We start from the raw sequence: 15,655 nt of genomic DNA on the forward strand, positions 1-15,655 counted from the left end.
AAAAACAGATATTTATGCTACTATTTAGGTAAACAAGTAATACATCCAGTCTATAAACATATTTGAAGAGTGTTGATGGGCACTTTTAAGAAAATGAAGCAGTTCCCTTCGGATTAATCTCTTGCTGTGTATATGTGGTGAGGCAAAGGAAATAATAGGACTGAGATATAACATTGGAGAGTGCAGTTTATATTTATACCACTCTTGAAGATAAAGCTTACACTGGGGTCATTTTGCTGAAATCATCTACTAGAATTTGAAAATTTAAAAACTATTTGAAAAACTTTAACCATTGAGAAAGAACAAAAATACGCCATTCATTGTGACTGTATGACCATAAAAATTATAATTCATAGGGCAGTATTTTTGCGGTGTTTTATACTGCTTGAGGGCAAAAATTCAATCACTGTTACTATGCAGGCTGTTTCAATCATTACGAGGCATAGGTACAGACTAGTGATGACTTTTGTAAATGATGAAACATTTGCAGAAATTGTTATATTTTTATGGGCTGTAATACTTCAGTTTTCAAAAGTTTGGGGTCATTTTGGTTTTTTTTTGTTATGGGTATAAAGCAACTATGACACAGAATTTTAATGCTGAACTACTCATCCAGATGACAGGAGAGGTGAGGGGGCTAGGGACAAAATTTTCTTCCTACGCATTTGTTTTTAGGCATTTATATTTGCCTGAGTGCTTTGGTACCATGGTGACAGCTTAGCAACAGCTAGATGAAAATTAAGGTAATCTGCCATGCCAGCCTCTGATCATAAAAAGTTGGTAGGTAGGACACTGGGAAGAAAAATACAGATGTTTAGACGTTTAATGGTTTAATCAAAAAGAGACTTGTTCTATTACCTGCCCTTGTCCGTCTCTTCACCTTCTCTCTCTATCTCTTTATAAAGAGATGAGGATCTAAAAAAAAAAAAAACAAAACCAAGAAACAACCCAAACAAACCCCCGTATTTAAATTGATGAGATAAAACAAAAATTAAACCTTTTTAAATAGGAAATAAAACAACACACTTTATTCTTTCTTAAATAGGATCTAATGATCACAACATGTGCATGGAAAGTGTTTTTTGTTTTTTTGCTTTTTGTTTCTGGCTGCGCTGCGTGGCACCCGGGATGTTAGTTCCCAGACCAGGGATCAAACCCATGCCCCCTGTAGTGGAAGTGCGGAGTCCTAAGCACTGGACTGCCAGGGAAGTCCCTGGAAAGTGTTTTGCAAAGACATTTCCAAAGGGTTTTTTCATACTAACGGACACTTGATTTCTGCTGATGGCTATTAAAGGGACAAAGTTACGTACCTTTGGACCAGCAGACTTGGATGACATGATGGATACTGTCATTTTTAAAGACAACATATGATGTCTTTCATTATCTTTATTATAATTTATATGTAAAACAGAGAAAGTAAAATAATCTGAAAGGAAGAACATAACCTTTGGAAAGCTAAGAGGAAATAAAATCACCTTGATTTTCAGGGTTATTAATTTTATTTCAAATACCCTGGTAATGGTCAAATACAGGTTAAATCAAATAGTCCTTAGCTAGTTGAACAGACATGGCAAATGGACTTCAACTTGCCTGCTGGCTCTGACACAATAATAGTGGCCCTGGAGAGCTGTGTTGAGGAGGATTCTGAGGTTCTGTAGGAAAAGGGCTGTGAATGATGAGTGAATGCCTGTCACAGCTGAGAGGGAGACTAGAGGGTAAAAGACTTGTTAAGTGCAATGTGGGGGGTGGAAGGGAAGCAGGGTTAGCCCAAAGCACCCAAATACAGACTGTAAATTTAAGTCTTACATTTTATAATATAATGAATGCAAATCTTACATTTAATTCCATAATATATATATATCTGGTATGCTATACAAGTTTAAAGGCTCATTTGTAGTTAAATTACCTAACGTTAACTTTGTGGGAAAAAAATATGTTCTTAGACAATGTGCATGTTCATTCTGTGGCTTCCACAGTACCTGGCAGGCTTCTGAGTATTCCTGGGAGTCTCTGTACCCCATTTAGTGACACCCACACCTGGAAGATTGATAGAAATAAAACAGTTTAAATTTGTGCATGATAATGTAAGACTCAGAGAAGTAAATTAACCTGCTTGTCAATAGCAGAGCTGGGATTTGAAGACTCTAAAGCCTAATTTCTTGTTTGTTTGGTTTTTTTTGGCTGCACCATGCAGCATGTAGGCTCTTAGTTCCCGGACCAGGGATTGAACCCGTGTCCCCTGCAATGGAAGCTTGGAGTCTTAATCCCTGGACCACCATGGAAGTCCCTATAGCCCAATTTCTTAACAAAGAGTCTGTCTATATTATTCCAAAGACAAGTACCAGGATTCCCTGGGATTCAGGGTTTGGTATTAAATTACTGATTTGAAAAAGAACTTTTGGGGCTACAGAAGACCATACGGTAACTAGTAAGTTGGCAATTACAGTACTGCTGTTAAAGAAAAGCATGGTTTCCATTTGGGGTTATGGAAAAGTTATAGAAATAGTGGTGATGGCTGCACAACAGAGTAAATATAATTAATGTCACTAAATTGTACACTTAAAATTACTAAAATAGCACATAGTATGCTATACATATATATATATATATTACCACAATAAAGAAAAAGAAAATCGTGATTCATGGATTAGAAGATTAATGTCGTTAAAATGGCAATTATCCAAAATTAGATCAATAGATTCAATGCAGTCCCTATCAAAATCCCAGCAGACTCTTTTGTAGAAATTTACAAGCTGATCCTAAAATTTTTATAGAAATGCAAAGGACCCAGAGTGGCCAAAACAATTCTGTAAAAGAAGAACTACAAGTGTAAATGGGGAAATCTGAATAAGATTGATGGACTGTATCAACGTCAACATTCTGGTTGTGATCTTGTCCTATAGTTTTACAAGATGATACCATTGGGGAAAATTGTAAAGGGTACCTAGAATCTCTCTGTATTATTTCTTACAACTACTTGTGAATCTATAATTACCTCAAAATTAAAAGTTTAATAAAAAAATAAGCTGGAGGACTTCTACTTCCCAATTATAAAATTTAATATAAAACTGTAGTAATCGGGCTTCCCTGGTGGCGGAGTGGTTAAGAATCCACCTGCCAACGCAGGGGACATGGGTTCGAGCCCTGGTCCAGGAAGATCCCACATGCCGCAGGGCAACTAAGCCTGTGTGCCACAGCTACTGAGCCTGCGCTCTAGAGCCCACGAGCCACAACTACTGAAGCCTGCGCACCTAGAGCCCGTGCTCCGTAAAAAGAGAAGCCATCGCAATGAGAAGCCCATGCACCGCAACGAAGAGTAGCCCCTGCTCGCCGCAACTAGAAAAAGCCTGTGCACAGCAACGAAGACCCAACGCAGCCAATAAATAAACAAACAAGTAAATGAAAATAAAGCTATAGTAATCAAGGAAGTGTGGTTCTGGCATAAGGACAGACATAGAAATCAATGGAACAGAATTGACAGAAACAGACTCTTGTATTTAGGGTCGACTGATTTTCTACAAAGTTGCTAAGGCAACTCAAAGGAGGAAAGAATAGTCTTTTCAACAAATGGTTCTAGAACAGCTGGATATCCACATACAAAAAAAATTAATTTAGTCCAGTGGTTTTCAATGGGGGAGATTTTGGCTTCCCAAAGGCAGGGAACTTTTGGCAATGTCTAGAGACAATTCTGGTTGTCGCAGCTGGGGTTGGCGTGCTACTGGCATTTAATGGGTATACACCAGAGATGCTGCTGAACATCCAGCAATGCACAGGGCAACCCCACAACAAAGAATGACCCAGCCCAATATGTCAATAGTGCTGAGGATGAGATACCCGATTTAAACCTTGACCTCACACTTTATACAAAAGTTAACTAAAAATGGATCATAGACTTAAATGTAAGAGCTAAAACTATACAACTTTGAGAAAAGAACATTGGAGAAAATCTTTGTGACTTTGGGTTAGGCAAAGATTACTTAGATATGACACTGAAAGCATGATCTATAGAAGAAGAAATTGATAAATTGGACTTCATCAAAATTAAAGACTTCTGCTCTTCAAAAGGAACCATTATGAAAATGAATTTAAGCTATAGATTGGGAGCAAATATTTGCACACCATATATCAGATAAAGGACTATATTCAGAATATATAAAGAATGCTTATATCTCAATAAGACAAACAACCCAATTAAGAAATAGGCAAAAGATCTGAACAGACATTTCACCAAAGAAGATATATAAATGACTAACATGCTCATGAGACGATGCTTAACATCATCAGTCATTAGGAAAATGCAAATACAAATCACAATGAGATACAGTCTCATTCCTACTAGAATAGCTATAATAAAAAATGGAATACCGGGGACTTCCCTGGTGGTCCAGTGGTAAAGAATCCGCCTTGCAATGCATGGGATGCACAGGTCTGATCCCTGGTCAGGGAACTAAGATCCCACATGCCGCGGGGCCACTAAGCCCGCGTGCCACAACTACTGAGCCCACACACCGCAAGGAAAGATCTTGTGTGCCACAACTAAGACCCGACACAACCAAAAAAAATAGCAATAATAAAAGAAAAATAAATATTTTTTTTTAAAAGGGAATACCAAGAGTTAGCAAGGATGTGAAAAATTTGGAACCCACATGCGTTGGAAAGGTAAAATGATACAGTCACTTTGGAAAACGGTCTGGCAATTTCTAACAGGTTAAACATAAATTTATTATAAATTTTACTCCTGAGGATCTACTCAGGAGAAATGAAAACTTATGTCCACATAACGACTTGTACATGAGTATTCACAACAGCATTATTAATAATAGGTCAACAGTAGAAACAACCCAAATGTCAATCAACTGGTAAAGGGATAAATGAATATAATATATCTGTTCGATGGAATATTATTTAGCAATATAAAGGAATGAAATAATGATTAATTCCATAACATACATAAACCTCAAAAACATTATGCTAAGTGACAGAAACCAGATGCAAAAGACTAAGTACTGTAAAACTCCATTTATATAAAATGTCCAGAGAAGGCAAATCTATAGCAACAGAGAGTAGATTAGTGGCTGCCTAGGACTGAGGGTGGGAGCAGGTGTTGACTGCAAACGTGCACAAGGGATCTTTAAGACTGAATTGTAGTGATGCTTGCACAACTTTGTAAATTTATTAAAAAAGCATTGAATTGTATACTTAAACTAGATGAATTTTATGATATGTAAGCTATACTTCAATAAAGCTGCTTTTGAAAATGCAACTAAAGCAATTCTAAATCTTCAAAAAAAGAAGAATAAAAGGAAAGAAAAGTACAGAACTGCATAAACAGGCAGCAATTAGGAAGCTCACAATTAATTGATCGTATTCCACATACACAAGTAAGTTTAAGTAACTGTGCAACTCATGATATAAGGGAGGAGGACAGGCAGGGAGACTTCATTGAAATGTGACAAGTGAGAAGTAATGCGAATAGTAAAGTTATGATGATTAATTTAAGGAAGGAAAGGTTGCAAGTGTAGCTTAATTCTTTGAGGATGATGCTGTTTTCTCCTTCATTTGAAGGCTTACAAAAAAAGAAAGAGCCAAACAAAAGAAGACAATAACAAAACACAATAAACTCATACTGTTATAGCACGAAAGATTTGAGTCAGATAAAGGTTATTTTGTTTCCCTTCAAACAAACCCTAGGAGTTTCTAGAGTCCTCTTCTCCCAAGCCCTTGAAGAAGGAAAGACGGCTCCTCAACTCTTAGAACATGGTTTCTCCTTGGTTTTGGCCAAGAGCAGAACCTAACACAACTGCCTGCGGGCCTTTCCCGTCCTAGGAGATTTTGAACCTCAGTGGGAAGAAAGAAGTCATCCTACTGAAGTGTGGCTGGCTGAGAACTTGCAGTGAAGCAAGAGGAAAATACATAGAGATGTGAATCCATTTTGAGCATCGTCTCGAAGGAATAGGAACCACCAACTGAAAAGATTAATCATTCAGGCTAAAGAATTTTAAGGGAATTTATTTCACAGTTTTAACTTGCTGCTGTGGAGAACCTGCAGGGGCACTATTTTTCCAAGACAAAGACTTTCTTAGTAGCAGGTTGGGATGTTGACTTATGAGTATTTACCGTATACCCATTTATCCCAGAGAAACCAATCAGGAATAAAAATTCAATATACCTTGTTTGGAGTTTAAGCTACTTATCAATAGTGGTGATGAAGACTGCAGCACCATGAAAAAATGCTTATGATGTATTATGTAAAAACAGCAGGACCCAAAGTTGAATTTATACTAGAATTACAACCATGCAAAAAAGATAGGCATAGCAGAAAAGGCTGGATTAAATACAAATGAAATGGTGATACTGATTATGTGAGCATGGTGAGACTGAGAGTAATTTTTTTCTACTTTCCAAAATTTCTTTAGAAGTGTTTATTTACTTAAACGCATCAAAAAGTGAAATCTTCCCAACAACAGTCAAGGCAGTGGGGAGCCTACTCATCTGCTCAGGATGCACAGTGACCGGTATACTATCAGTCTTAGAAGTGAGCAGATCACATTGAAAGAAAGCTGATAGAGCTTCTCCATGAAGATGGAATCAGCATCTATAAAAAGAAAGAAAAGGAATGAAAGCCTGAGAAACTTTCTCTTTCTACGGAAGAGTAAGAAATACATATCTAGGAAGAATATTCCTCCACCGGTAGAGGCCTAAAACTTAGCACTTCAGCGCCCCAAGGGCAGGTGGGGAAGCTAAAGGGAGGGGTGGACACCACTGTCAGTTCTGGCCACACTGGGTTCTCCCCAGGTGACCTTCTTTTTCAAAAGTATGTTATCTCCTTAATGTAAAGGCAGGATCCCTTCTGAAAAAATAAAACAGTTAATTTGAGAAGGGATTAGGAGTGATGGTAGGAAATGGAGAAAGAGGTAAATGACAGTCTTGTTAGATTGCTTTGTGTTTTAAAAAGAAAGAAAGTGCAAATAGCTTTATTATTACTAAAAGGTGATTAACAATAATGGAAACTATTAATAACAATGGAGTGACAATTGTGTCCTCACAAATAGATTAAAAAGTCAACCCAATCCATCTCTGCCCTTTTGAGTCTTAGCGAAGGTGTGGCATGCCTTCTCCAGATTGAGAGGCAGTCATTAGATTCTAAAGATAAATCCTGGAATTCTATTCGTCAGAAAGGTGAGATCTTAACAACAGGATTTCACAGTGGGAAGACAAATGAAGGGGCAGGAAAGAATCTTCCTGAATCTAAGAGCTCTAGGAAGGAACGTGAAAAGAGTTTTCTGAAAGCAACGTCCTCCTTGTCTGTGATGGACCTGCTGTTTAGTTAGTCTTTTATTTTTTTTTTGGGCTGCGCCATGTGGCTTACAGGATCCTAGTTCCCTGACCAGGGATTGAACCCAGGCCATGGCAGTGAAAGCACCGAGTCCTAACCACTGGACCTCCAGGGAATTCTTAGTTAAGTCTTAAAAAAGAGAGAAAGAAAAAGAAGTAGCCTTTAGCTGCAATTTTGTTGATTAAACACAATTCCCCCAAAGCCACTTGCCCAAAGAGATCTATGTTACAGCAACTTGTCAGGTTTTGAAAGATAATCACGGATTATTCAGATTACTTTCTGGTCACCTGAGTGACCAGAATGTTGTAGGTACTGGGCCTTAAAAAACGTGTACATCTTTTTGGAGCATTTTGCACTAATGTATATGTCTTTTACCCCAAGTCTGTAGGTTTCACCTGCATGCTGGGCCATAGCAATAACATTGGCATAGGTAAGAGAAAGTCTCAAACATTAGAGAACGAGACCTGGACCAGGCACACAATGTCACTGATCACTTATTTTTAGGTGTGACTGGGTTACCACATTATATAAGAAAACATGAAGAGGATTTAGTGTTGTCATCAAGTAAAACTCACAACAAAGTTTAATGATAGTCATAATCCTTATCTTCTTTCAAAGTAACTAACAGTGAATGGCAAATAACTCACTATCTAATCAATATCTGATTGACACTGTTTTTTAGAAACAGTTTTTCTAAGTTGGGGAATTCAAAAGAAGATGACTTAGTGGCACAGGAAACGGCTTTATAGTTCCTCGGGAAATATAATTTAAAAATTTAGAAAAGAATGTCTCTAGAGGTGGGACTAAGAGAGAGATGTATGAGACACAAAAGGAAGGGTAGTCAGAGAAGAGGGGAAGTGGGTCACAGGTGCTGTGGGGGTGAGGGCGGAAGCTGCATTAGCAAGGTGAAATGCTGTGGGGAAGTCTGCATGCAGGGGGACGTCTGGTAAACTTCACAGTGAGGTCACCATCTGTGAACGAGAAGAAGGCATCTCAGTGGAGTAGTGCCGTGAGACCCGATAGATTTGTTGAACAAGTAGTCTTTGAGTGTCTACAGTGCTGGCGCTGGTCTAGATGGTGGGGACCCGGCAGTGAATGACCAATTGCCAGGGTTAAGGAGTTAGTAGCCTGTAAGAAGGTGTGCTGCTAATGCTAGGAAGAAAAAAGTAGAGGTGGAAGGATAAATAGGGGAAGTGAGGGATGTCATTTAGGGGAGAACTGAGCCCATTCATAGCCAGCAGGGGAAACACAAGACTCAAGAATAGGGACATGAGGGAGACAGGAGGCTGAAGGCTCGAGATCTTTGGAAAGGAGTAGAGTCTTATCTGGAAAGAGAAGCAAAGGAAGAGAGAAAGAGGTGCTGTCTGGAATGACTCTAAAGTGGGGAGATGGCGTGTGAAGGCAAGCCAGTCTGTCAGAGGCAGTCCTTTCTGCTGGCTCCTGCATCTATAAATGGGGGATTAAGTCTTACCCCCAGAGAGTGGTCATGGGATTCGAACAAGACAGTACTGTTAAAGCCCTTAGCAGAGTGCCTGGTATACACGCAGAGCCCTTACTTGAAGAAAAGACTGATAGGGAGGAAGGAGAGTGCAGGTGGGCTCAGGGGCCTGAAGTGAGTGAGGTTTGCAGGTCCAGGTGGGGGGGAAGAGGGACAATGGTTAATGAATGAATTCTTCACTCTAGCAAGAAGCTGGGGGTGGAGAGTGATGCAGAGGGGGTAAAGGAGGAGACATTCTAAGGTCACTAACTCTGCCTTGTCAGTACCTTCCCTGGCAGCACTCAGGCAGTAGGCCAAAAGGTGTAATTAAGCACGTCTTGCTGTCCCCAAATTTCTCCCTAGAGATTGTCTGAAATTATAAGGGCTTAAAATGAATTAATAAATAAATATCCCTGAAGAAGGGGTACGGAGAAGACTATCAGTATTTAATACTTTAGACTGACTTAGCCAGCGTATTAGGTTTAACAAAAGCAGAGCTGTCACTCAACAGTGAGGGCAGGGCTGTTGCTCCCAGGGAGTCGGACAGACAGCAGGGCACAGGAGAGGGAACAGAGGCCTGGAAGGCAGCTGGGAAGATGAAAGGGAGGTAGGAAATGTTCCAAAGAAAGCAGAAAGGCGAGTGTTGAAACAAAGAGTCCAGGATTATAAGTCATACAAAGGAGAGCTGGGAATTCTTTAGGTCACCTGTTAGGCAGCTTGGCAAGAAGTCTGCCATTAAGTTTTATGCTTTCCTTCATAGCCTCTCTTTGTGTTTCACCTTCCCTGTTCCCTGAATTTCACATAGCATCTTTGTTATCTAGAGAGTCAGAAATGGCAAACTTTTAGAAAATAAAACAAAGCTGGAGAGGACCTCATATATTCTCTTGTTTAACCTTATTTTACAAATGTGGAAACTGAGGCTCAGAGGGAAGTGACTTGTTCAAGGTCACACAGAGAACCAGGTGCTAAACCAGAACTAGAGGAGCCCTAGAATCCTGCCTTGTGTTCCATAGTACCTGACCATCTGCTTAATAAAACCTACAGCTTGCTGAAGTTCCTGCTCATCCAGAGGACACAAAGCATGACTCCTCCTTTGTGGAAGTTAATGATTAAAACCTAGTCTGATCTAAAGCATCTAACCATAGTTACTAATTAAGCCAATTTCTGTGAGAAAAGGCATTTCAAACAGAAGAGTGGAGTGTTCTCTTCAGCTAAATCTATAGGCCTTCAAATTGTAGTAGCATAAACTGTACAATTACAACATTTCAAGTACGCTTAAAAATATTTCAAAATACAATACCTTAACCTCTGTAGCTTACATTTTCTTTTCATTGCATGCCACATGATGGGTCCTGATAAAACGGTTTTGTAACTTTTGAAGAAGGAATTTAACTAAAGTGACTTCACTTAGTGTTTGAGTGAACTAGGTAATAAAATCTGTTTGCTGTGTTCGCTGTCTCCAGATAGGGCTGTAATTACACCACATAAGGAAGAAAGGTAGCTGAGTCTCAATCTAGATCATTTATGTAAACTCAGCCTTCTTGTCAACGGTGTTCTCATATTGCATGCATGCAAACCTCAAAAATCATCTCCTATGAACCACAGAGAGACAGTGTCCAATTGCAGGCCTGTGAGATTGCTTATATTCTTTCTGTAATTGGATGTCTGTGGTTCAAGACCAAAATCTGACACTCTGAGGCTAAAAAAAAAAATCACCAATGAATTCCCCAGTACAACAATTATATATCTGACACTTGTAAAAATTAAAGGTATTCTCTACACCAACGTATTACAAATGAATACATTTACTTGAAAAAAAGAAGCATCCTGTTCAGCTTGAAAAAAAAGTTTGGTTCTTTGAAATGCGTTTGAAAAAATCTGGTCTTCCAGAAAGAAAAACAGGCAATTCCTACTATAACCAAGTTAACATTTGATAACATTTTAATCTCCTACTTCAAATATTTGGCCTTATTTTTTCAGCAGTTTCCCCCCAAAATCTTACAGAACCCAAGAAGCACAAAGTATATCCATACTGCAGCTATAAAATACAAAGACATAATTGCAAGAAGACAAAGCATGTTTTTTTTTCTTAATCATTAAACTACCCTCCGTTATGAAAAATTGGTCACCGGCTTTTGATTTGACAGTCCTCCCTGGCTGGCATTGATAGTGTTTCTCTTGACACCTGCAGCTTCCAGCTTGCCCTGTCCTCTCTAGAAGGAAAACCACAGGCCACCGCCCTGGCGCCATCCCTGGCTCAGTCCAATCAATAAGGACTTATTTCCTGTCCATTTGCTGAGGTCACAGGAGCGAATCTCATTAATTATTTCTGCTACTGAAGCCTCAAGTGTGCTTGTGGCGTGACAACTGAAAACTGCTTGACCTTTTTTCTTCTAATTTTGTTTGTAGCAGTTCCAAAAAGAAGGCAGTATTCATTTAGCAGTGTGGTAAAAAGAAAAAAAATGTGTATGTTGTTAAAGTCATTAACACATTTAGATCTTTCATCATGAAAGCTCTCCCGATCACCTCATTCCCCAGTTTTTTTCAGCTAACGAACAATAGTCTTTTTAATTTGGTGTCACGAAAATCTGGTCACAGCAAACACAATGTTTTCTAAAGCAGTTCTGGCCTCCGAGGGAGGAAAGCTCTCCAGGGCCTCCAGTGCCTTGTTTCCATGGTAACGACACAGGTCAATAGCTGAAGTCACACCTTTGCCAGCGCTGATTGTTTCTCGCAACTGTTAAGAAACAAATGCACAGGAAAAGTCAGTTTTTAAGGTACCACAATTAAATTGGGGAGGAGAGGTGGAAAACAAAGAAGGGGAGAAACAGTATAGATTCACTGTTTCTGCTTTTGAGGTTAAAGAGGACACTATCCACCAGTGATTTTGAGGCACTAACATTCCCTAAGGCTGCTAGGTTTGGCCCTCCAGAGCAGAACAATAGGCTCCAATTAGCCTAATTACACCTCTTCCCCAACTCCCGCCCTGTGATATCTTGAAGTGGGCCCTGCTGGAGGGTGGTGGTGATGAGGCAGAGGGCATTTACATCTCTGACCTTTTGAATTCAGCAGCCTGATATTCTTAGGTGAGGAAGGCTTCATTAACATCCTAGTTAATAACTAATATTTTTACACTGTATGTTGGCACAATAGTCCATGTGAAAATTCAAGAAAGACACATAGTATTAGATCTGAGCACTACATTATTAAAACTGTAAGACTTTGGGAGGAATGAATTAAAATACCCTTTGTGAAGAATAAAGTCAACTCTTGCCCACAAATGGAGTTGATTTCCAATCCCTCTCCCTGATGACTGGAAAGGACCAATACAATGGTTACACTTTAGAGCTGAAAAAGACTTATAATGATTTGGCCGGTCCACTTCCCCTTGCCCCGATTCCATCTTCTTCTCAGTGAATACCTCTAATGTCTGCTTTACTCCCTAAATCAGAAACTCGGGAGTTCTCTTCATCCATTCAGGCACCATGGCTCACCCATGACTGAACTTTCTGGCTCCCCACTAGGTTGGTTGGCGCCCAGTGACAAGTTCTAGTCCATGAGACGTGAACGGTGTGTGTCACTTCTGGGCTGTAGCATTTAACGGTCCATATGAGTCCCGCCAGAGGTTTCCCTCTGGTACATCAACCAGTCACATTGAAGAAGCCCCTCAGGTCGGATCCCCGAGTGGCCACGGTGAGCAACCACGGTGCCTCTCCAACCTGCACAGGACATGTAGTATGGGCAAGAAACACGTCTGTTGTCTGAAGAGACTGTCAGGTTGCCTGTGGCCATCTTGACTGATACACTCACTAAGTGTCAGCCATTCTATCTCATACAAAGCCCTCAAATTATCATCTGCTCTTCACTATCATCTGCTCTTCATTGCCACATCAGTTCAGGCTATCATCATCGCTTGCCTGGGTTATTTTTGCAATCACCTCCTAAAGCGTCTTCCCACCACCAGTTCTTTGCCTCTGGACTCCATCCTTCACGCTGCCAAGAAGATCTTTATAAAAAGCAAATGTGATCTTGCTTAAAACCCTCCACTGCCTTCCAATAGCTTTAAGGAAAAAAAAGTCCAAGCTCTTTCATGAGGCATGGAAGTCCTTTCCCTTTCCGCCGTTTCATCATTACTTAGGGAAACTACTTGCAGCTGATGGCTTGAGACAGTCTCCACACACCCCCCTCGCCCCATCAAGCTCCCCAATTCCACTTGGGTGGAATGTACACAGCTAGGATGACAGGCCTAAGGGGCTAGGTGCCTTTCTTCCTTGGGGCTCCTGGAGTGCCCTGTGCATATGTGGAGTACAGCATTATTATATAGTGTTGTATTTTAATTCTCCATTCACTTATCTATCTCTTCATTAGACTTGGAGCTATCGTATAATGCATGAAACATAAAGGAATAAAAGAAATAACCTGCTTTACTCCCCTAATTATATAGATGAGAGGAAGGGCCAGAGAAGCTCAGCGGCTCACACAAGATCACAGATGGATAGTGACAAAGCTGCGATCAGAAGCCAGTTTTCCTAACACCCAGTCCAGTGGCACTTAATATTATACTCCGCCAGACTCTCAGCATTCTACAGGTATTTCCACACTGCATATGAACTTTGGTATTGTTTCAGCCTAGGGTTCCCTGGTTTCCTGCCATCACTGAATGCATGAAGGCACTAAAATGGTCCTGGGTATCAGAGGTAGCCAGATTCAAGCTCCTCTTCTAGCTCCCATCTTAGAGAGGCCAGTTAACTGCTCTGAGTTTAAATGGGGATAATATCAGTCCCTTGTAGGACTGCTGGGGGGGCGGGGATACCGCATGAGACAGTATAGAGTGCTTGACAGTGTCTAAAACACTACAGATATTCAGAACTACTTAATTCTTCTTCCTCCTCAAGCCCTTAGCCATTGCCAAGAAAGCTACCCCACCCAAAATAGATCAAGTCTATTTTAGCTTGACACACAGCAACCTCAAAGGTAGCTGAACTTGGATCAGACCAGCCTTAAAGATTAAAAAAAAAAGAAAAAGAAAGAACATGCTTCTTATTTTCATTATCTTTAATTCCCTCAAGTCTAAATTAGACTGGCCAACATTCTCTATTCTGGACTTCTAGGTTGGTAACTGCAGGCAAGTGGATATCTGCATGACTGGATTTCAATTTGTAAATATTAATTGAGCACCTATTATGTGTAAAGGGTACAATGATCCTTTTTTGCTTTATGGGTCAGGAACTAACGAAGGGTATACTGTGAAAAGCAGCAAGTGAAGGACTACAGATGACCAGAGAAATGAGAGCAACTTTGATTAGAAGAGATTTAAGAGGGCCTTACAGAAAAGGGATTTAAGGCATGTCCTGAGAATGCTGATAAGTAGTTATGGCGTCGGGGTAGCAAGAAAATTATAGGGAAAGAGAATAGCTTGAACAAAGGCACAGAGGAGACCAGAGTGAATGAAAACAGATTGGTGTGATACTTTACAGGAGTAGGTGAGAGGGGACCCAGGTGGGTTCTGAAAACCAACCTAAGAACTTATTTATTTATTTTATTTATTATTATTATTATTATTATTATTATTCTTTGCGGTACGCAGGCTTCTCACTGTTGTGGCCTCTCCCGTTGCGGAGCACAGGCTCCGGACGCGCAGGCTCAGCGGCCATGGCTCACGGGCCCAGCCGCTCCGTGGCATGTGGGATCTTCCTGGACCGGGGCACGAACCCGTGTCCCCTGCATCGGCAGGCGGACTCTCAACCACTGCGCCACCAGGGAAGCCCAACCTAAGAACTTTATTAAAAATTTTTTTTATTATCAAACATTTAATTTATTTTTTATTTTATTTTTTTATTTTTTGGCTGTGCTGCGTGGCACACAGGATCTTAGTTCCCTGACCAGGGATCGAACGCATGGCCCCTGCAAGTGGAAGCGCAGTGTCTTAACCATTGGACCAGCCGGGAAATCCCTCAAATATTTTAAAAGTACGGAAAAGTTGAAAGACTAGCCCAGGAGTTGGCAACCTATGGCCTCAGGCCAAATTTGGCCCCCCTGTTTTTATAAACTAAGTTCTGCTGGAATATAACCATGCCCATTTATTTAAGTATTGTCTATGGTTGTTTCTGTGCTATAACGGCAGACCTACAGACTTGAGTAGCTGCCACAGAGACTGTATGGATTGCAAAGCCTAAAATATTTACACTTTGGCCTTTATAGGAAGTCTGTGACTTCTGGACGTAGCATAATTAATGAACGCGTATCTTCTACCTAGATTCAACAACTATTAATATTTTGCTATTTTTGTTCTATCTACTTGTATGTGTGTGTTTTCTGAATCATTTGAAAGTAAGCTGTTTAAGCTGGTATATTAGCTCTCCAGAGGAGGAAAAAGCCCTATTTGTAGCATTTGCAGATTTTTGTGGTATAAATACTCCCATCATGGCTGATTTCAAGCTACCAAGGGTTGTAGAATCACAAAATTCTTGAATATTTAACAACTGGCTCTCAACTGGTAGGAGGAGGCTTGGACATACCACAGGCTGCAGGATGCTTTACCCTTGTTTTGAGAAGCATCTCCAAAGATAAAAACATTCTCCTACATGGCCAGAATACCATTATCACAGCTCGGAAAGTTAACAGTAATCCTCTCCTATTATCAATATCTAGTCCATCTGCAAATTTCCCCAATTGGCTCCAAAATGTCTTTTTTAGCCTTTTTTGCCCCCCAAACCACAATGAATCCTGGTTTACACACTGCATTCATGTTATGACACTTTAAACTTCTTCCCCCTATGATATTGCCATTTTGAAAGGACCAAGCTATGTTGTACAATGTTCTACATTCTGTGTTTCTCTGA

At 40.2% G+C, this 15,655-nt stretch overlaps 1 protein-coding gene across 6 annotated transcripts in view; it reads right to left on the bottom strand.

Moving 5' to 3' along the window:
- Positions 1 to 923: 923 nt before the first annotated feature.
- PDSS2 (decaprenyl diphosphate synthase subunit 2) overlaps positions 924 to 15,655 on the bottom strand; it is a 267,741-nt gene continuing 253,009 nt past the window's right edge. For 5 of the 6 annotated variants that reach the window (XM_060283791.1, XM_030882914.2, XM_070043476.1 and 2 more), the window contains one exon: positions 7,334 to 11,550. In XM_060283791.1, the coding sequence (XP_060139774.1) occupies positions 11,392 to 11,550 (159 nt within the window). In that variant the 3' untranslated portion in view covers positions 7,334 to 11,391. Of the gene's footprint in view, positions 2,038 to 7,333; positions 11,551 to 15,655 lie in introns of those variants that run through there. The other variant, XM_060283789.1, reaches the window with a different exon arrangement.

This window comes from Globicephala melas, chromosome 14, assembly GCF_963455315.2.
Source record: "Globicephala melas chromosome 14, mGloMel1.2, whole genome shotgun sequence".
Taxonomy (NCBI): Eukaryota; Metazoa; Chordata; class Mammalia; order Artiodactyla; family Delphinidae; genus Globicephala; species Globicephala melas.